Raw genomic sequence first — 23,118 nt, forward strand, 5'->3', positions numbered from 1 at the left:
GGTGATCTTAATTATTTTTTTTTATTTAGTATACTCGTATATATATGATAGTACAAAGTATATATATATATATATATATAGAAGCAGAAGGATTTAAATTTAACAATCAAAAAGCATATGCTGGTGTTACTGTTTTTTGTTGGATATATAAAGAAAGATCAGAGATGATAAGTATTAGGTTTGCGTTGAATAATATTGTAAGTATTAGTGATGGACTAGAGATGAAAGTTGCCACTAAAAAAATTAGAAGTGTACATGTATTAATTAGATTAAAGAATTCGTTAGGTACACAAGTTTGACTATAGTCACGTTCCTCCGTTGGTAATTCCAAAATAGCCAAGTGGAAATTCCTCGGATAGATAAAATTTGATGCCAAGAAAAAAATAATTCGTAAAACTTGTTTTACCTTTCTCTCAATTCTGACATAAACGAGTATGAAAGAAGTAAGATGTAAATAAGAAAGGTAAAGCGTTGTTTTCATAAAGATCGTCAACCTAAGTCTTAACCCTTAAAATCAATGGTTTAAATCCCGCTATATATCGGCCGGTATTACCGGTATTTAAGAGTACTCCGGTATTTTAATCCTGGTATTTTTTCGGTATTTTCATTATTTCATACCGGCCGGTATTTCCGGTATTTTCATATTTTTTTTTAAAAATTTTTTTAAATATTTTTTTATGATACTTTAATATTAGTTTTGTTATTTGTGTAATTTAAACCTTATATTCTGTTATGAAATACCTATTTGGTATTATTTTTGAGTGAATTATAATTGTTTTTTTGACTATTTTCGTTAAATTGTAACAAATTTTATAGAATAATAATAAACTAAACTAAAATAGTCGTACCGACCGGTATTTTCGGTAATTCTGATAATACCAGAATTTTTTTTCACACCGGTATGATTAAAATACCGGTTTTTAAAACATTGCTTAAAATATTATCAATGACAAAGCAAACTAAAACTTGAAAAGGATAACTTAATTAACGATCGATCTCAGATACGAAGAAAGGAAAACTCTATGAAACTCAACGGTCATAAAAAGGACATGTATAAATAAAAAAAATTTCTAGATAATTTTCTATTCCGTATGTCCCGGAATAATTTTCTATTTACAAGTTCCATCAATCAAAATCATTTAAATATATAAAAATCAAATATTATTAATTATACGTACAGTTATAATGCTTTAATTTTTGTCCGACAATGATTTTAAAACGAAATGAACATATATTATTTCTTGCTCACGAGTCACGACCAAGTTTGAAAGATACCTAGTGAATAGTAATATGCTAGATAATTATAAAGATAGTAAGATACCTTTGTAGGCTAGTTATAATACGCAAAAATAAACCTCTTTAAACCATTATTTCAACCCAATTTTACGTTTTATAACATCATTTAGTTTTATACTACGAGCATAATACTCAAACGTTGCAGCGGAATTTTATTTTAGAAGTGACATTTTGTTATAAGGGTAAATTTGATAATTTAGTGTGACAGTGTGTGAAGGGCATATTGGGAATTATAAATAAAAAAACTTAAAATGTTTTATAAATGAGTAAAGATTATTATAACATTGAGGACTCAATTACTTATTTATCTCCAAATCTCCAATTTTATTCATTAGTTTTATAACATACCAACGTTTTCTTTATAATAAAAGAGACGTACTATACGTATCATATTTTAAATTTAAAAAAATACTTTGATTAGTAAATATAAAAAATCATAATGGAAAAAGATATCAAATTCATAACTATTTTAAAAACCTTGCCCCTCTAAACAAAAACATCTTTTAATCGATCTACTTTTGTTTATCTTTAAAAAAAACTCACAACTAACAACGTTAAGTAGTATTTGTTAGGGTCTTAATAAAAATTATAATTTAATTAAAATTATTTAATTCATTAAGTCATCAAAGTGTTTGTCTTTTTACTTAATAAACAAAAAACAACCGTATTAACTTATCAATTTCTTTATTATTTTTTATTTTAAAAAAAAATAAGATAAATCCTTTTCCAAATTAAAATCCTTCCTAGAAACCTATTACTGTATTTACATCTGAAACCCATGCATGAAACCCTTGCCAATCATGTTACTTATAATCAGGGGCAAAACTATGTGATGGCCACGGGTAATTATGGCAACCTCACAATTTTTTGGAAACTCTAAATTTTTAACGTAATTTTTATGTATTTTTTTAGTTTAAAGGTAAATGGCAACCTCACAAAATATACACTTAAATATTATACTCTCAACTTAAAATTACATATTTATTTTACGTTTATTATTATCTTGAAAAAAATTTGGTGACCTCAAACCATAAATCTTGGCTCCAACAATGCTTATAATGTGAACCTTGATCAGACTATCTATATATCTTAAAAAGCTTCGTAAATGATATGCTTATGGAAATATTTCGAACTCATGGATTTGATGTTTGGAGCCCCGATTTTCTATTCAAATAATATGATATATATCTCTATTAAAAATAATTACTCTAATTTTATGCTTAAAGTTCTAATTTCATTTCGAAAATAATTTTCCGATCGACCTCAATGGCTCATGGAAGTATTCGTTGATGCTTTTATTTTTTTTAATAAAAGTATGGAATGTGTTATTATACGGCTCTTGTTGTATTTAGCATTTTTTTCCTAACAATATGCCCAAAATCACATTGATACTGTTCATTCTTTCTTTTAATCTTAATTAACCTTTAATTTGTCATGTATCAACATTATTAGAATTTTAAACTTGTTTGCAGCCTTATTAAATTAAAAGATCACAGTTATTATTGTTCTTTTTTAATATGTAAGATTCCTTATAGATGAGAATACAAATAGGCACAACCAGCCATACTATTATTTATAATAGTGAAGAAAGTGATCGATGGAAACATTATCTAATGATACAAGACTTTGTAAACAAATAGAAGATAATTTGAATGAACATATGTGGTGGAACATGCATGTGTTTTAAGATCATGTTAGCACTTAAATGAACAAAACCAATATCATGATCGAGCTATAGTCTTATGACCATTCGACATTTCGATATAACTAAGAAGGGTTATGAACAACAGTATAATTATGAAGCATGCGAAGATGCAGTGTCATTTCATCACTATCACTACTATCTATAACCATTAAATTTTTAATTTTTTATTTTTAAATGGAAAAAGAAAAATCGCTTACTAGCTAGAAAAGCAACACAGGTTTAAGAAAAAAAAATTGTATGAGAAAAAAATTCTATCAGTTGACTAATCCTAAAGTTGTGTAAATGAAGAAAAATATCAATAATGGTGATGTTGTCACGTTTGATTAACCGTGGATTTTTGGGGTAAGTTTTCCTGTTAGCAACCAGTTTCATCGTATTGTCCAATGTCAAAATTAAACGAAAAAAAGTAAAAAATCACTTACTTCGTGTACGACGCAATCATATACGAGTATTAGGCAAACCACGGCCCAATCGCTTAGAATGTTAGCCTAAACTAAAGGTGGACAAAAAAACCGGTTAACCTATCTATAATTAATATTTTATTTATTATATACTATCCATACGGTACCAAACCCGTCGCTTCCATTCATTATCCTTTTTCATTTTCTATTTTCCCCCAAATCGAATGAAACCCTTACAAAAATAATAAACCCAAATCGATTACACAAAAAAAAACCCTCACTGTCCAAATCAGTTGATAGATCGAATTTGGTCGATGTAACGCCCAAAGTTAGAAGACCAAAAGTATCACAATCATTTACTTTAAAAATCGAAAAATTTGAGATAAACTTATACTTAGAAAAATATTGCAAATTTTCGTTAAAAATAAAAGTTATCGAATTTGAAAAATAACAATTGGAACCTTCCTAATATGTTATTCTAAACATATCTTAGAAGTACCGGACCTTGAAAACGTCAAATGAAGCTCGGAAATTTTTGCTCGAGAACAGAAGGACTGCGGCCGCTAGCACGGTCGACCGTGTTCCTAGAAACTGATCACCAAGACAAAATACTGCAGACGCTGAGCACAGTTAGCCGTGCCTGCGTCTGTACTCTTACTGCACCCACTTAAAACACCAATTCACTATCATTTGAACTCAAACACTTACACCATTTCAAAACATAATCATCTTGAAACCACAAATCACCAAAACACATACATTTTAACTATAAATCCATGTAGAACAAAATGACCAAAAACTTAACATGACCATATATTTTCCCACCAAAAGAACGTGTTCTCCCAAATCAAAAGCTTGTATCAAGAGCCATAATAGTCAAAGGGATTATCTACAAAATTACCCAAAATGCCAACCTCCAAGATGGCTAAAATCCTTCAAGCTTAACTTTACTTGGTCAAATCTTGCTCTTGCTACTACCAACTCCTATAAAATGGTTAAACAACTAAACATAAGCAAAACGCTTAGTGAATGCATATACATATGATCATAATCAAGATACCAAAACATTAGTGCATCAAGCATCATACATAGCCTATCTTTTGATAGCCATTTCATTCATATCAATCATAACACAAAATCATCACAAATCATTTTCAACATAGTCATGGACAATTTAGCTAGTAGGAATTTACCCACCTACTAGCTCTTTCAAACAATTTGACTAGTAGGAATTTACCTACCTACTAGTTCTCACAATCAATCAAACAAATTGGCTAGTAGGAATTTACCCACCTACTAGCTCCTATAAACAAAATCACATTATGCTAGTAGGACTTTACCCACCTATTAGCTTTCATTCATCAAATCAACATTTTGACTAGTAGGAATTTACTCACATACTAGTCTTCATTTTTCAACAAACATATGGGTCATAGGAATTTACCTACCTATGACCTCTAATAACTAGAACATGATTATATGCATATACACTCACCTTAACTTGGCTATTTGGCACTATATGGCTACTAGGCTCAACAAAATGATCTTCATCACCTACACATTAAGTAAGTCACTATGAGTTTTTCTTAACTCATTTCATTCACAAAACTAACCAAACTCAAAATTCAACCATCACACATGGTGTTTGACTTTCAAGATCATTTTCCATAAAAATTTTCCCATAATTCTTACAATATAAAAATTTGGCCAAACACTCTAAAACAATACTTTCACCTATATGGGTTCACCATCAAAACACCATTTCCATCTTTCCAAATTTTCTCATAACAATCTCATTAGGGTTCTAACAAATTCCCAAACTTACAAAAATCCCAATTTATTTAAATTCCCAATTTCGAATGGGAAGAACCCTAATTTCAATATTCAAAAACCCTAATTTTAATTGAATCAAAATAACACTTCTTTAATAAAATCCCCAATTTCATATAGTTCAAGAACCCTAAATCCACATAGTAAAATATCTAGGTTAAATTCTTACCTTCAAGAAAGGAAAGGATTAAAAACAAATTGAAACTCCAATTTCTTCCTTTTCTTCATGTGGAAATCGACCCACTCTCAATTCACCACCCAAACCCTTGATTTTAAATTCTTAATTAGATGAACTAACTTGGGGGATTTTATGGATGAATATCACACACAACACTTTGCTAGAAGAATTTGGAAGATTTGAGAAGCAAGGATTGAAATTTGGAAATGAATTTGTGATAGTGGGCTTGATGATACATCAAAATGCATGTGGCTGGCTTCCCTCATGATGCCACGTTTTTTATCAAATAAAATAAGGGTATTATACCCACTAGCCACTAAAGTTCCAACTAAATTAACCCCTTATCTCAAAACTAAATACTAGGAAAGCATTTTAAGGGCTAAAATACATAAAATATTGATTTATTTATCTTTTATATTTTTGGGGTGTTACAGTCGATCAAATGAAACAAAAAATCGATTGAGAATAGCATCTTCATCTTCTTTACTAGCAGTACAACAACTTCTTCAAGCTTATTGATCGATTTGTGCTCTGGTATCTTTCTGCTGCTTCGGTTTCTTCTTTCTCCCTGTACTCTGGATCATTGCTTGCCATTTGATTCGATTTGAAGGTTTGAAGTTGTGTGTGTGTTTGAGTGTATGTAAATTGATTGAGATAGAGAAAGAAAATAAGATCGGAAGATGGAAGAAAAATAGAAGGGGGTTTTATATACTATGTAGGACCGGTTAAAAAAAACCCCAAATAGGTTAACCGGTACCGGTTATTATTAACCGAAACCGATTACATCTGTTATAGTTTTTTAGAACCCAAATTGGTTATTAACCAGTATCGTTTTTTTTAAAAAAAAAATAACCGGTTTCGGTTATTAAAAAAAATAACCGGAACCGGTTAACTGGTATTTGCACCTCTAGCCTAAACACGGATATGAAGGCCCAACAAGACCAACCCAACAATTTCGATACCATAGAGTTGTAATATACAGGTCTGATATCAATACAGTCAACGAAAGTCACGAACAATTGTTGTGCCGATATCGGATTCAATCAAGATGTCAGATTGTTATAACATTGGAAAAAACGATCAACCCAATATAAAGCTGAACCTCAATACATCCGATCTTTAAGTTACATAACACCCGTTGTACTTTTGTAGCTCTAGTATCCTATTTTACACAGGTGGAGATCCACTCAAGTTGGAAATAACTTGAGGGGTCAAGTTAGAGCAACCTTGACCTTTGAATCAAAATCAAAGGTTAAGGTTAAAAAATCATCCTTTATCTTAACCCTTGATTTTAATTCAATGGTCAAGATTTCTCCAACTTGACCTTTGGATACACATTTCAACTACATTACTTCTGAATAAGCCATAAAAGGCAAGGGTTCAGTCGGTTTGACCGGTTCTTTTCTTTGGCTTCCATTGCCTCTTTGGCTTCCTTGTAGCATGTATATCGGCAAGCATCAACAAGTTACATCGACAAGTTGAATCTGCCACATTTGGTCGATGCAAGTGAACGTTGGGCAAGGGACATCTGGCGAGTGACTGTTTATTTTTGGTCAAAAGTGAACGTTGGAGCGTCAGTTTTTTTTTTCTTTGTTCCAACTTCTATATATACCATATCATACACAAACATTTTAATCAAACAACCAAAAAACAAACATACATACCGTATATCACTTTTCATTTGCCAAAATGTATGACGACGAACAACTACCCGTAGCAATAATCTCTGAATTTGGATTTCCGATTTCTCGTTGTCGTCTTCTGACGGCTTCGAGTTCTTGGCATCCGTTGCTCTTGCAGCCTTAGAAGAGACACATTACATGTTACGTAACGAAGAAACGCATTACATGCTACGTCGTGATATTACGGAGCACGTGGCCACGTTGGTAGTCTAGACATAGACATCGATGTTTAGTAATCTTTTTCTTTATTTATAAGTATTTGTGTGTTTTATGTTTTAAATAAATGTAATGTTTATTTAGTTGTATTGTTGTTTTTAAGTTTAATGAAAGTTTAGGGTTTATTTGGTAAATCAAATTCGCAAGGATTGGCAAAAATTGGCAACTACACCGCACATTTTGACAACATATTGGTAAGAATTGGCTACAAATTGGCAAATACACGTGACGAATGCTTATTGGTTAGAAAAGAGCTTAAACCATGCCAAAGAGCCAATGTTTGTCTTTGCACCATTGCCCCTAAAATAATCAAACATATACCATTGAATCGAATGCATTGTCGAAATTGTTCTTACTTGACTCGGTGGTTGTGCCCGTCAAGATAATTATATGGGTCAGCACCGATGAGGACACACGCAAATGCCAACATCTCAAAACATTTACTTCTATTGACTTGAGATCGATCAGGTAATCATCATCGTCGACATTACATTAAAGAAACACAAATATGTGCCATAATCGGTTCGAATGACAAGGCTAACACTATTAGATAGCTTAGTTTTTAACCTCAATGAATTGGTGTATGTCCTCAATTTTTACCTTAGAAAATTAAGCTATCACACATATAGTGGTATTGTGGTAGTAAAATACTCCAGTATGATCAAAGTTTAATTAATAATATATAATTTAAATTAAGTAAAATTACAGTAACATAATCTACAAATCGAAGTCTAAAACTCTAAATAGGATTTTGTTGACCAAAATATAAACCAATAAAATGTTTGTAATAGTACAATGTGAAAAAGTCAAAGAGAAAAAGTAGAAAGGGACCCGCAAAATGACGTGGAACTTGATGTTTTTCAAATTCCAAAACCAGTCATCATCTTCTTCTTTTTCTTCTTTACTCACACTCCCACCCACTGGTTTTCTTTCCTTTTTTTCAAGTCTTTTTTTTTTCTGAAAAAACAAACCAACCAACCATTGTAATTAGCTGAAGAGATTCATGAATTGGTTGGTTATAAGTAAATAATAGTTACAAAAACATGATCCAAAAGTAGTAATTATTATTATTAGCAAGAAAGATTAGCATATCACAAATTACGTTACATTTTATGTCTTTCCCAATAAAAAGAAAAAAAAGATGGTAGTGAAATGGAAACAGAACTTTTGCAACACCTGTACATGGTGTTCATCCACCACCTAAACCCCATTGGCATTACAACCGTCACCATTCTTATTGGCCATTCCCTTTGCTTCACAAACCCCAACGCCTCCCCCATCCAAATTGAAATCATAATTTTATGGATTCCACCATGAATGCTATATGTACAAATGTCATTACATATTTATCTCATTTACTATATTTAGCTATACCTATATTACCACCCCCCCACTTTCTCTATTTTTTCTTCTTTTTTTTTTTCCATTTTTCTCCAATTTTACCACCCACCCAATTACAGCCAAAAGAAACAAACCCCCTTAGCCCTAACAACAACTACAAAACAATAAAACAAAAATGGAGAGAAACGAGGCGTGTGGCTTGTCACCATTTGCCGGCCGGTTTGATTTGGGAATAGGAATGGGAATGGGTATGGATATGGATATGGATATGGGTATGGGTATGAATCTCGTTGGTGTTCAGGAACAACAAGCTGCTGACATTAAACCAAACATTGATGACAAACATATTAATGTTAATAATAATAATAAAAATAATAATAATAATAAGAATGTTCAAGATGATGACGAAAGGGATCTGGTTGCGGCTGCTCGGTTCGATTTTCTTAAGAAAAAAAGGATGCCCAGATTCCGACGAGGTGCATCCGCCGCCGCTGTTCGGTCTTTTCCGCATTTAACTTCCTTTGCTACCCCGATTCCGACAAGTGTATGTTATATATCTCTTACTTTTTATTTATTTTATTTTATTTGTTTTTTAATAATATCTATCTGGATCTGATAATGTTAGAAAATATTTGTTTTTAATTTATTTGTTTCTGATGTGGGATCTACTCCCATTTAAAGATCCCTCTTTTTTTTTGTTGTTGCCAATTTTGGTATATACTTATAAACTAGTGTATTCATCAATTGAGTTAATTAAAATTGTTTACATTATTATATTACTGTGACATTAGAAAGAAATTTAATTTAGGTAAAAACCCATGTATTGTAATAAAATAGCAAGTTGAAACAAAGCAAATCATAACCATGGTTAATACGCAAATCATTTGTACACGACGATTGGTAATTATATTTCGGATGGTCATTTTTATTGGTGAATCTTGTGAATTCCTTTAAATTACTAAGGGTCTGATTGTTTTTAACCATTAAGGACTGAATTAATAAAGTAACTAAATTAATAAATAATGTTTGTATTGATTAAGTCAATACAGTTATTTTTTGTTTTATTAAGTCACAAAAACAAATAAATTTAATGCCTTAATGGATTAAGTATTTTTGATTAAGTGATTACTTTTCTATTAAATCCTTAAACAAACACCACCTAAGCCTAATTACCAAAAAAATAATAATTTGGGGGGAGTGGGGGTAAATAAGGTGAATTCGTGTATTTCCCTTATCTGAATCAGCCCTATGATGACTTTACTTTCCCACTTAGGAATTGAGCTTGCCAAATATAACTTTGGTTTATTCTCTTGAAGTGAATATTACTCCTAACATTCTCACGACATGTGAATTCACTTATTGTCTTTGATCTTTAACTCTCTTGATTTCTCCAATGGACATCTTATTAGTTTTGTAGGAACAGCTTTTTAATCTGTAAAGTAATAATGTTGATTTTCCTGTGTTGATAGATAAGCTTATTGGCTGGATTTTTAAGGTATAAAATAAATTCACTATTATGGTTTTTTGTGAAGGAATTTATTTTTATACATTTTGCTAGTTAGTGAGTGAACCCTTGTTCTCCCTGTATTGATACAAGCTCAGCTGTAGTAAAAGGTCCACAATGTCACATAGATATAGCAGGCCTTCATTCCTTAACTTGATCATATTAGAAAACAAAATTACTACACACTCCAATTCCTTTTCCAGTTTAAATGCCATATCAAAAGGATAACCATTCTCTGTATTGGTTTTGTCTCATGATAATTTAAGTACAGAAGGATAGACTGAACTCTACAAATGATGTTTACTTGTTTGTGGTCCTTTTTGTGTTTTCACTTGGCAATCATGTTCTTATATTGAAAAAATCTGATCTTTGTTTCTCTTTATTAGATTGTCGATCAGGGAAGGCTCACATTTCTCTTTAGCAAGAAGCTGCAGAAAAGTGACGTTGGCGTACTCAAAAGAATTGTGCTGCCAAAGGTCAGTTTTTTTTTCAATTCATATACATGTAACAAATGTCAATGCTACTTTCGACTCATTCGCTAACGATTTGTCCGATATAAAAGTAGCCCAAAATGTAATCTAAATGCGTCGAAACCTTCTGAATTGTGTTTTTTTTAATAGTTTGATTGTCATTATAGTCATATCTGATGCACTAAATTGTTTGGTGTTTTCGGACACAACGTGTTTCGGGTTAACTTAACATGGCACATATTTGTAAAAGGAATATTACAAAATTTTGCTATTTAACCATCTCACAACCTATGTATTGAATTCCTTAATACCCAATGTTTTAGTGGTGGTCTTGAGTTTTAAAATCTAGGTTGAAGCTTTTAAAAGATTTTTTTCTACTCCTACTTGTTAATCTAAATTTTTTTGGTTTTTTTGAACAAAGTTAATGTAAAATCTCATTGTAATATTTTTCAGAAACCAGCAGAAACACACCTACCTGCACTGATCGCTAAGGAAGGTATCATTTTGGAGATGGATGACATGGTTGGCATGCATGTGTGGTGTTTCAAGTTTAGGTTAGTTTAGCCATTCAAAAAATGCAAATAAATGAAAACATAATGAGACCAATCGTACTCATTGAACATGCTTCCTTTCTATAAATGTTACAATTAAATTCCTTCAGAATTTCTTCTAAGTTATGCAAGCAACTTGGATTTGCTTCTCATCCTTCAACAGGTTTTGGCCAAACAACAACAGTCGCATGTATGTCCTTGAGGGCACTGGTATGTTCATAATATTCTGTTGGAGCTTCAAAAGTTTACTACATGTATGCTAAAATATACGAGTATATTCTTAGCAAGTTCTTGAACTTTTTCAGGGGAATTTGCCGAGGAACACGAGTTGCAACTGGGTGATTATATAATGTTGTATCGAGATTCGGTTAACCTCAACTATGTAAGCATACAATTATTTTATTATCAAAGGGGATACCTTGCGTTTATGGGTTTGAACTTATTATTTGATAAGGATTTATTTTGGATACACAGATTTCGGTTCTGATTATTCAGGCATTAGATAATCAGCTACATACCAATTGGAACAAAAATTACCTATTTGAGAGCCTTATATCACGGATAGTTATCTAATTCTGTTAATTCATTATCGCATAATCACTTTCTAAACACAATTCCAACCTCCCCCAAATTATATCCATTAAGATAACTCTCTTTGTAAAAATATCTTGTTGGCTTTTGAATCAGGTAATACATGCCGTAAAAGCTTATGAAGTGGAGGAGTTCACAAAAAAAGAAGTGAAAACTAGTGTCCGTACTCAGGGGAAATCTGGCAAAACACCACCAAATAACTGTGGTTTGATGAATCAGAGTTGGCCCTGGGGTGGCCTTGAAGTTGAGCTACTTAATCCTACTAACTACCCTATGAACGTTTCGCCCGTAGAGGATCAGATGGACATGACCTTCGTTTATGACACCAGCTATTCCAATGACACTATGACTCCACTTGATTTCTTGGATGGATTCATGACAAGCTACCCAACTTCTCAGCCTAATTTTGCCATTGATAATTTGTCTATTGATGATCTCTATAAGATCTAGTTGATGTTGTGAGTAATAGTATGTGCATCTAGAAGTACAAAATAAGTAACTGAGGTAAGAACTCAGTAGATGTTGCTTTTGTCTGTAGCGCTTTCTTTTGAATATCCTTCCTTACAAAAACTCCTTGAAATGGTCTAACCGTTTATGTACAAGTATTATGACCATTGTATGCGTGTTTCTTGGAAAATTATCAAGTGATCGTATTGGAGTTTGTATCTTGTATTCTTACATAGTATACCAGTATTTTATATTTTACCTCTTACTTGGTTGATAACCTTGGTGTTTTACATATCAAGGGTGTTTAACTCATCGTGGATCTAGGATTGTACGGAACGAAAAGAGGTGTGGCCAAGACAGAATCAGTCACTATAAACTAATGGGAATAGTCTATCAACATAGGTTTTTCCTTGCCCTACCATTGAGGCAAAGCATTGCACATGGTAATAGACCAACAAGATTATCATTATCTTTGCTAGTCAGAGCCATCTAGCCACCCAAAGATTTTTGTAAACACATTTTAATCAACTTTTTATGTCGATTCTAACATCTAATAAACCTAAACCTATAAAGCTTAAACAGTTAAACATGCTATTCTCCTTTATGAGGTGGCCACAGCTTCCTCTCATTTTTAGCATAGAGAACAGTTGTAACTTCTTTACCGAAAATCATTGCCAACTAAGCTTAGCATTCACACATGCCATTCCAGTTCTCCATGCTTCTTTCGTAACTGGGTAGTTAAAAGTTGCAAAGAACTTGTCAAATAACAACAAAACCATGAAGAATATTGAAAAAGAGAACCGGTTTCAGGCCTTCACAAAATGTCTTGGCCAATTTCATTCAATAGGCCCGTTATTTTTTTCAACAGGAAAACATCATGATACATATTTCGTACCAAATCCTACCCAAAACTTTCCAAATGGATGAGAGCAACACAATCTTATCTAGATACCCAAATAATAATAGAACCATGTTAGGACGACCACCTATTTCAGGTTTCCAAAAATAATGAAAGCAGCAGCAGCATATACCCTATACTTATTAATCTTTTTGACGAAATAAGCATTGCCTCAGGCCCCAGAAACTTGATAAATCCTAGGCTTTTGCAGCCTCAATGGCAGCTGGAGGTGCAGCACCACCAGTGGTCGGCCTGCACATGACATAGACATTTAAAACCAGGCCAAGGGGGGAAAAAGATGGCAATCATTGACAAGTGTGAGAACTTACAGCCCAACAAAAACTTTGAAAGCATCATAGATTCCCCATTGAGCTCCAGTGAGGGTTCCGATCATGACAATACGTAGGGGAAGCCCCCGGGTGAACAGACCCCACCATCCAAACTTCTTTATACCCTGGAAAACATTAAAAATATATTTAAAACATTATTGACTGGTGAACTATTAAGGTGGAAGAAACATATGAATTCAGCAACGGTTGACCAGAAGCACTCACATCTTTAACACTTGCTCCCTTAGCATTGTTTAGGAAGGAGACAAGATTATCAGCAGGATGAGATACAACAGCGCAGAGAACACCAGCCACATAACCACCAGCAAAACTGACACCGAGCTGAAAGGGTTTGCTGCATTCATTTTTGGGTGTAGGGATGGCGTACTTGTAAAGCGCCTCAACGATAGTCTCAAATGAAGCAAACTTCATCATCGTATCTGCAAATTAACCATTCACATATAAGTTTAAGATAAACATGTATACATGAGGTGATACTAACATAGTTCCATATACGAAACCAAGAAAGTAGAGGTGGCACTTTTAACCCTTTTACTTAAGAATAGGTCATATCAGGTTATAATGTATCCCTGACGAATCCTACGACGAATAGCTTACTATGAAATGAGTTAAAAGTTGTCAAAAGTATATTTTCATCTTAAATTATTATCTGAAGTAAATAAAAAATTCCCAGCCTATCTGACACACAATTGTCTAAAAGTTATAATAAGCTTGGAGAAAAAAGCATTTTGGCAATTTTTGGGTCCGCAACTCTGTTTCAACCCGTAAAGATAAGTATGTATTCTGGCCTGAGCCTCCATTGTCCCACAACCCAACCCACCCGAACCACACATTTTGCTACTGTAAATAAAAAAAAAAAGAAACTACATGACTTGTAAAGATCCAAACCATGTACAAACAAAGAAAGATTAAAATATGTTCCATCTATGCATGAATAGTATAGACATTATAACCAAGCACATAAATAGACCTCAGATGCATGTACTTACATGGTATCTGGCGTCCCCATAGCGGCACCAACCCCTTGTATAACCTATATATATGTGGAAAAGATCAATGAAGAACCTTTTACAACACTAACTCTTGTGAAGCTTAGAATATGAATTAAAATAAATGGCAAGGAATGATGTGTACCCAAGCACGCCTTCAGATTTGACAAACTTCGGAAGTCCATCACTCAAACCCCTGGCAAAACCAGGCTGTGTCTGGACACGAACCTTGACTGCTTCCATGGGACAAAGAGCAATGTCAGCAATAAACTCTGCAGATGCAGAACCAGCAAGGTAGATCAAAGTCTTGTACTTAGCAGCATACTCCGGGCCAGCAATGTCAGAGTAATATTTCTTGAAGAACTCATAGAATCCAAACTTGCAAGCACCCTGGGCACTGTAACCAAGCAGAGTAGGGACCCATCCTCTGAAGAAACCCTTAACACCCTGCTCCTTGAACAATACCCCAAAACCAGACGAGATACTCTTGTACTTAAGAGGATCGATCTGAATAACCAAGAAAGTAATTTTTAATTAGGCTGCTCTGGAAGAAAGAATTTGTAATAATTAAGACAAACAAAAGAAAAAGTTAAAAGGAGGCATCTAATGCCCAATAGAAATTAGCCATGCTCAATATAATAATCACACAGATTTTGCAGAATCTTAACACTTTAAGAGCCCTATAGCAAGCCAAACAAACTGTGAATCTACTCATGTACACTTCTTTTGGATACACATAAGCCAATCCTCCAAAGTATTCTACTCCACCAAAGTGACAGACCATTAAAGTCAGCTGATCATGTTCCTTTGAGACTACAGTAATTGCGACCAAGAAGCATGAATCAAAGCAAGCAATGGCATGATTAATCTTACAAATGTGACCTAGTACATGGAATCAAAATTTAGATTGTATGCCTTCCATTCACAATGTAAAAATGTGGATGTTGTCTTATGTAGCCTGCAGGCAATAATAACATGCAATACCCATATCAAGGCATCTGCAAGGTCCAGAACCACAGGCCCGTACATTCAAGTTAAGCAATGACTCTTCCTTATAAACCCTAGTGTGCCCCACAATACAGGATCATAGCATCAGAATTTTCATTCATAAGCCTACACACGTTAACTTGTCAGCTTAACCACTCATGAGTTCCTGGTATATACTAGTTGATTTAAAGAAGATAACCTAAAATAGGACACGCACTTGCTATGGTTATACATGTATAAACTGAATGTGTCTCACACTAATGATTTTTGTATATACATATTCCAACTACATTTCCACAAGTAATGCGATCTGTATACACACAAGTAATTGTAGCTTTGACCGACTAACTAGTCCATCATCTGTAAACCATTTTACATGTCTTTCTAATCAACCTAATCCATCAGTTGCATAAGCTAATAAAAACTCTGTTCTTGTAAATTCTCTACAAAGCAAAATCCAAATCTCAAACCAATTATCATAATACAACTTGGTACCACTTGGCTACCACGTATTAGCATTAACTAAAGCAAGATACTTTGAACTAGATTATAAACAGCCACAAGGCAGGCAAAGAGCATAGATCTAACTATATAGTAAAGATACATCAAGACCAATATCAGTAATCTGGACACATCAATCATCCGAACCAAATGGGGCCTTTGACGACATAACACATCCACACAAACAAGAAGTGAACATTGAAAATCTAGGTAAAACACATCTCATAACACAGAATCATAAACCTGAAGACCTGCAAGTAGAATTGCAACAAAAAATAATAATAACGAAGATCTTTAAGCTATGAGAATAAAATGTACTTCATTCAGCACCTGTAGAAATAAGATTACAAGACTAAGTAGTCGCCAATTCCTCCCTAAAGGTCAGTGACTGCACGAGTGCTGCCTAATCGGCCATAAAATTTAATTGGTTGAAACTTGGTGTTAACTTGGTCAAAAAAAAAATGGTTTTAAGTATTTGATCAACTGTATCAACTTTTTCAAACATATTTTATGGTCAAAAATTAATTTGAAGTATTTGATCAACCATGTTAACTTATCTAAACATATTTCTATAGTCCTGTGAACATGCCATACGTATAACTTCAACATTTATGAATAAAACTCCGATGTATGTACTCCTCACCTAAACCAATTACTAGCTACAAGGTAGCCAACCAACAGAGCACCACGTAGCGAGTTTCCCAGCCATAATTTTATTAATGTATCTTATTCTTAGTTAATAACTTTTGCATCTACATATTGCAAGAATTTCAGCAATCAATTAACAAGATCTACATAGACACAAGTATCGGACCACAAACTACGCAACTAATCCAAATCATTAAGGATTTTAAATCAACATATAATGCATAATAACAATAGTATCTCCATTTTACAACTTCACTAGATATCAAAGTCAAATTTCCAAATCTTAAATCACAAATTCACAAAACATGATAAAGTACATCTTAACTACCGCAAAAAAAAAAACGAAAAAAATATAGATCTAACTAAAGAAGCATCTAGAACAATATCATCGATCTTAACCAGATCCATACAAACAACAAATGAATCAATATAATTACAAATATAAGTCTAAACATCTGCAAAATTGCGTTAATAATAACTTAAAAACAGTTAATAATTTAAAGATATATGGATAAGATATAGATATAAACTAAAAATTTGATGCAGATATATGAAAGTATGTATACCTGCATGTTACATTTAACGAGATCCAGAGGAGTAACAGTCATATGAGTCAAACCACAGCTTAAAATACCACCAGCAGTACAAGCAGCGTAAAATCGAGGCGAATACATCTCGATCTTACCAAACGGCTCGCTCGGAGCACCTATCATGAAATTCTGTTGCTGTTTCGGTTCCATAGGAGGTGCAGAAAACAAGCTAGGTTTTGAATTGTTGCTAAATTTGTTCAGATTCAGTAAGTTAGATGTGGTTGATGAAGCAGAATAGAGGTAGTTAGGGATCAGAGATTGACGAGATGTATCGGAAATTGACATGATTATTGATTTTTAAAGAGATAGATCGGAGAATTTTTTTGAGGAAAAAAGTAGCTCCGATCTGCTGCTCTGGAGAGTGAAAAGGGAAAATGAAATGTATAGATTCAGGTATGTTATATATGTGTGGCGGCCAGTGTGAAGTGTGTGCGCTATATATTTGGGGGAATGACCAATGTGAAATGTGATAAGCCGGTCCTAGACCGGCCCTAGACAGTATCCAATGGTTGACACTGGAATATATGTCAAATATCAATGCTCTTTTACATAAAGGTTTTATTCAATTCTTTTATGCCCATAATCTGCGATTTGTAAAATAATATGCCCTCGAGTATCGTTCTAAAAGACAAAAAAAAATGCCCTCAAATTTAATTCGTAAATGATAACATGCTAAGACTAAACGGAACAAGGCTTTATAGGGTGTCATTTTTTCAACTTTTTGCTACAAGAAGCCCAAGAAAGCTATGTACATTGCCCCAAAGGGTGCTATTGAACAAAAAAAAGTTAGGAGGCGTGACAAATGAGACGCTCATTTCAATGCTCCAAAAATATCCGTTGTCAAATGAACCCCACACCAAAGGCCCAAGTTTAGCCCACAAGAAGGGCTTCCTTTGAGAAGCTTTGCTCCAAAATAAAATGAAAGGAAACCCCTTGATGAGTGGATTGCCACTTGTCAAAAGATGCCCCTATGAGGGGCTTCCTCATAAAGTCTTGCTCCCATTAGCCTAATAACCAATGTTTTAAATACCCATACGTAGATATTACTCGGATACCGGGTGGTACCCCGTTATTTTACACACGGTATTTTGATTATACCTCCCCACGTAAATACCGGCCGGTATTTACTAAATACCGGTGATACCGGTAAGATAATACCGGCAGTAAGCATCTTTTACTTGAAAAAAAAAAAATAAGAAAGGGGATATCTATATATAATCAGCTACCGATCTAAATTAGCACACACCATACAAAAAAACTACCCTAAAAAAAACTTACCTGATGAACAATATCATCAACCACCACCTAAATTAACACACACACCATACAACCCCTAATTCCCTAAATTTCAATCGCCACCACCACCTAAATTAGCAACGACCACCTCTTCCGATATGGATTCTAGAGCCACCACCTAAATTATCAACTTATTAAGGTAATTTTTCTTTATTAAGTTTCTATATTATACGAAATTTACTTTAATTAGCTAAATTATTTACTAAGTATCATTCTTTATGAATTTCTTTATAATCTTGTTAAATTTAAGTATGAATCTCGAGCCAATTTTTTTTCTACTGGAATATAAGACTATATTAAGGTATATCTTATTGAATCTTGTTATATACTTATATTTTAGTTTATTAAAGTAAAGTATGAATGTTGGTATATCTTTTTATATGGTCAAAAGTAGGCTACATGTATGTATTTCATGTTAAAAACAATTTGTTTGTTACAGGTATTATGTTAAATTTCAAGGAAAATATATTATATCCAGGCTATACAAAATACCAACCGGTAATACCGGTTTACCGATCTCCTGAGGAAAACTCCGGTATGATTAAAATATCGGTATTTAAAACATTGCTAATAACTGCTTGTATATATATCATCTACTATCTATAACGCCATGCGTAATTATGTTTAGACTATTTGAAAAGAATTGAACATTTGATTGTTATATATGGTCTAATCAACAACTATGTGATTGTCTTATACTTAGGTCGCGTTTGGTTCACAGAATTTGATGAAATCTGATGGAATTGGAATTGAATTTCATTCCTTAGCGTGTTTGGTTGGTTAAAGATGGAGGAACCACATTCTGTTGGATGTAAGCATTCCCCTATTTGATGGAATTTCCATTCCTTGGGGACGAGGGGTTCCATCCCTCACTTGAATCTTCCAAAAACAAAAAACCATCCGTCAAATTTCATTCTTTCATATTCTAATTCATTTGATAGATTTCATTTTCTCCCAAAACATTCGGTGAATCAAACGCACCCTTACTTTCATTTGATAGAAAATTGCATGTCTCGCGGGATGATTGGTTCCTTAACCCTCTTCTTGTTTTATAATCGAGGGTGTGCTTTATTTGGTTTCGAAGGTTTTTCAAAATATTGATGTTATTCTAGGCAATGTAATTATATTCGTTTATGTACCGTTGTATTATTTATGGTGTCTAGTACTTTGCTAGATACCGTATTTTTTTAATATATTGTTGTTTAAAAAAAAAGAAGAACAAACTCAAATATTTGAGACCTTCTATACATATTAGCACTCTCTTGTTGCTTAATCTACATAACTAATATCTCTTCAAGAAGGTGTCAAATACTAGTATACTACTATTTCTTTTCTATCTTTTACATGTTAATATAGTTACCTCTAGTTTACTCATAAAAGAAAATCTAAAAAACGACGACATTGCAAATATATATTGCTAGTTAATTCTAACTTATAAATAAGGTCAACCATTTGAGAAAATAAATATATAAAGAATGTGGAAGAAGTTTTTCTTAAATGTGATCGTGTGGTTGTTAATTTGATATGTTGAAAAGTTATATATATGGTGGAACGCCTTTTCGGTAGATAATCCCTCTCTCAAAGTCTAAATAATATGATAATCTGGTTAGGAGCCATAAGCCATTATAATTCAACCATGAATGCCATGCTTTCAAAGTTTTCCTTTACCATATTTAATTTCTACAAAAAGTCATTACTATCAAACATGTCCTTGTCGTCTAATTCTGTCATTTTTAATGAAGTTAACTCAAATATCAACAAATTTATAATGGTTGATTATTGAGTGCTCACAATACTCGTATATTTTTTTTGTAACATTTAACTAACAGTGTATACAATGTGATAGACACTGACCATAGTTTTTGCCTTTAACAACTTTTTATATTATCTATTACTCGTAATTTTATATATTTTTAAGCAATAGACTTGTATTGGGAAATAATAAATTGTAGTAGTACTTACAAACAAACATAAAGTAAACTCTTAGCCCGCATATACAAGCTAGTTAAGCGATCTACTTCGTGAGACCGGGTAAAATTTGAGAATGACAGTCAACCTATGACAGATACAATTAATCTAAGATATTGCAAACTATAACATTGGAACCAAATAGACTTGAATTTATGGAAAAAGAGTTATCAGGAATAGAAGGCTAGCTCGACACCCCATGGAACGCTTTCCCGATCCACTTTTCACATGAGGGGCCCAACAAGGAAAAAATAATTAAAAGTAAACAAAGAAATTTATATAAAGTATATGTATATAGGCATGAAAAAGAGTAAAACCAGTCCCGCTCCTGGCAAACTTGAAACCTAAGTAGTGCAACAAAATCGAACCGGTGACCCGACCCGTTACCCCATTTGGCGGGTCAGTTCAGGTTGGGTTCGGAAGAGTTCGGTTCTTGAGTTTAAGGGAGATTTGTTCATCACGTGTCAAAACTTGGAACCCGAAACCCGGCGGTGCAACAAATTCGACTTGTGACTTGCCTGTTACCCTCAGACCGGTCAGTCCGGGTAGAGTTCGGATGGGCCTGGACCGGATCTCAGCTTTTGATCTTAGTTTTTGGGTCATATGCTTATCCCTTTTATGTATAGTTTGAGCTAGCATGTACTCACATAATACTGTGGATCAAACACTTTATCGTCGATGATGAATGACGATATTCAGTGAATTTTTTTATTTTTCAATTCGTTTTATTTATAGTCAAATTACTACAATAAATGGTTGCTTAAAATGAGTTATACAATTATGACAACATTCAATCATTGAGATCTTTCCAAAGTTTGATTGATAGCAACATAATATTACTTGTTTGAAATCTTAAATACTACTGTACTAAACCATTAAATTACACAGTTGATGCTCACAATGTAAGTTGAATGCTTTTGAACCTATTTTTGGGGATATGCAGTAAACAACGAATAAAAACCGGATATTATACAATCATTGAAGGCGCTATACACTTTCAGATTGAATCAATTCGGTGGTTCACCCCAAATAATTCAACCAGATACAATAAGTGATTAGAGAATTTTCTGTATGATTTGTATTTGAGTTTTGTGTGAAAAACGGGGAGAGAATTCTGTTTGAATTCGTAATCATCAGAATAAAGAATCAGGGCACCGGACCCCGTCTTAAGATCATAATTATAAATTTATATAAGCGTGCACTCCGCACCACCAAACTTATATGATATGATGTATTATTATGATTAAATTACCAATTGACCCAATTACACTAAAATATCATAACACCTATAGAATACAACGTAACATGAATCAATAGATACCAGTGGACTTAACAATTGTATTAGGTCCTTGGGCTACATAAGTCTAAGATGACAAGTATCATTCACTCTTTTAATCTGCCAACCCATTTTCCGTGAATATTGAAAAACCGTTACTGACGAATCTTGAATGCAGATTTTGGTGGACATGGTTGGACTACAACCAAGGATACTTGTAACTAGACATCTGATAGGTACCGAATGACTAAATACACCTATGCAGCAACAAGATGAACTAGTCGGAAGACAACAATTGTTATTGTCATTGTTATAGTTGCTGTCGTTGTTGACATTTTTCAAACTTAATTCAGGGAACACCTTATGTTCGCGATGCTTGTTAGGCACTCTAGGTGACATCTCATCATCAGCCTCATGATCTCCACTTGCGTGCACCATTTGTAAACGGCTCTTGCTTGGCTTTCGTTTTGATGGACCTATTTTAGGCCTCACGGGTATATCTAGTTTAGGTAGCAGCGGAGGAGACTCATCAGGAGGCAGATAATCAAATTTTAGTTTTTCAGGCAAACATGACACTATTCCATTTAAGAATTCCATCATTCGAAATTCCACTTGCCTTAGTGTTTCTCCACAGGGTGCACAAAAATCAGGTTGTAATCTCTCCATTACACTTAGGATCGAAGGGGTATATACATCCGAGTGGCGGCAACCCTCCCAACTTCCTTGACTCATATCGTTTAGTGCATCCGCGGTTTGTATCTTGTTCTCTGGAAAATTCATCTCCTACAACATTATTCACATATTAGCCAAAACATATACATTAAAAATACCATAAATATAACATGTTTTTTCCATTTGAGGAGGACTAATTAATTTACCTGACAAACAGGAATAGCTGTTGCACGAGCCCGATCTAAAGGTGAGGTATAAATGGCGTTAAACCGAATTCCTTGTGATTTTAAAAATACTGCTAATGCTCTTGATTGTCTTTTCCCATTTGGCGTTAATGCGGCTTCAGGACACCGACCAGCAACCAGATCAGGCTTTAGGTTCATGTGACATTCACCGTGACATATCACGTATATCTCAAACGTTCGATCATCATCAATCATATCCAATGAAAAGGTACGATTTATGTTTGATATGAGATGAGGGTTTGAATCCTTTATAGATGAATCAAAACGTGGCGTATTAAGAGATGATAATTGAGGTGATAAGGACGATATAGAAAGTGACATTTCTGGGTCTTGTTCAAGAGCATTTGTCATCGAATTATAACCATCTTTTTCCAATAACTTTATCGTCTCGTGATTACCTTGATCGTGAAAATCTTTTGCATATTCTTCTCGTTCTTGTTCGTCTTCTTTCGTGATTTCTACAGACTCAGATGCCCCCATTTGGGC

The 23,118-nt window shown here is 33.5% G+C and overlaps 3 protein-coding genes across 3 annotated transcripts; 1 reads left to right on the plus strand and 2 right to left on the minus strand.

Annotated features, from left to right (window-relative positions):
• The first annotated feature begins 8,824 nt into the window (after positions 1-8,824).
• LOC122580493 (B3 domain-containing transcription factor FUS3) lies at positions 8,825-12,409 on the plus strand. Its single transcript, XM_043752770.1, has 6 exons — positions 8,825-9,193; positions 10,540-10,629; positions 11,077-11,177; positions 11,338-11,384; positions 11,480-11,556; positions 11,862-12,409. Exons 1-6 carry the CDS (start codon positions 8,825-8,827, stop codon positions 12,213-12,215), a joined length of 1,038 nt encoding a protein of 345 aa, XP_043608705.1. The 3' UTR covers positions 12,216-12,409.
• A 567-nt stretch (positions 12,410-12,976) lies between these two features.
• Positions 12,977-17,597, minus strand: LOC122578326 (mitochondrial phosphate carrier protein 3, mitochondrial). Its single transcript, XM_043750264.1, has 6 exons — positions 17,152-17,597; positions 14,595-14,956; positions 14,450-14,493; positions 13,665-13,879; positions 13,440-13,564; positions 12,977-13,362 (listed from the first exon to the last, which is right to left on the minus strand). Exons 1-6 carry the CDS (start codon positions 17,458-17,460, stop codon positions 13,308-13,310), a joined length of 1,110 nt encoding a protein of 369 aa, XP_043606199.1. The 5' UTR covers positions 17,461-17,597; the 3' UTR covers positions 12,977-13,307.
• Positions 17,598-21,793: 4,196 nt separating this feature from the next.
• On the minus strand, positions 21,794-23,118 carry LOC122609688. Its single transcript, XM_043782637.1, has 2 exons — positions 22,594-23,118; positions 21,794-22,498 (listed from the first exon to the last, which is right to left on the minus strand). Exons 1-2 carry the CDS (start codon positions 23,110-23,112, stop codon positions 21,794-21,796), a joined length of 1,224 nt encoding a protein of 407 aa, XP_043638572.1. The 5' UTR covers positions 23,113-23,118.

This window comes from Erigeron canadensis, chromosome 8, assembly GCF_010389155.1.
Source record: "Erigeron canadensis isolate Cc75 chromosome 8, C_canadensis_v1, whole genome shotgun sequence".
Taxonomy (NCBI): domain Eukaryota; kingdom Viridiplantae; phylum Streptophyta; class Magnoliopsida; order Asterales; family Asteraceae; genus Erigeron; species Erigeron canadensis.

Coding starts and splice junctions, on each gene's coding strand:
- LOC122578326 (XM_043750264.1), bottom strand. CDS start 17,460: ATGTCAATTTCCGATACATCTCGTCAATCTCTGATCCCTAACTACCTC. Junction 14,957..17,151: donor TCGTTAAATGTAACATGCAG/GTATACATACTT, acceptor TTGGTTATTCAG/ATCGATCCTCTTAAGTACAA. Junction 14,494..14,594: donor AAATCTGAAGGCGTGCTTGG/GTACACATCATT, acceptor ACATATATATAG/GTTATACAAGGGGTTGGTGC.
- LOC122609688 (XM_043782637.1), bottom strand. CDS start 23,112: ATGGGGGCATCTGAGTCTGTAGAAATCACGAAAGAAGACGAACAAGAA. Junction 22,499..22,593: donor CAGCTATTCCTGTTTGTCAG/GTAAATTAATTA, acceptor ATAATGTTGTAG/GAGATGAATTTTCCAGAGAA.
- LOC122580493 (XM_043752770.1), top strand. CDS start 8,825: ATGGAGAGAAACGAGGCGTGTGGCTTGTCACCATTTGCCGGCCGGTTT. Junction 9,194..10,539: donor CTACCCCGATTCCGACAAGT/GTATGTTATATA, acceptor TCTCTTTATTAG/ATTGTCGATCAGGGAAGGCT. Junction 11,557..11,861: donor ATTCGGTTAACCTCAACTAT/GTAAGCATACAA, acceptor CTTTTGAATCAG/GTAATACATGCCGTAAAAGC.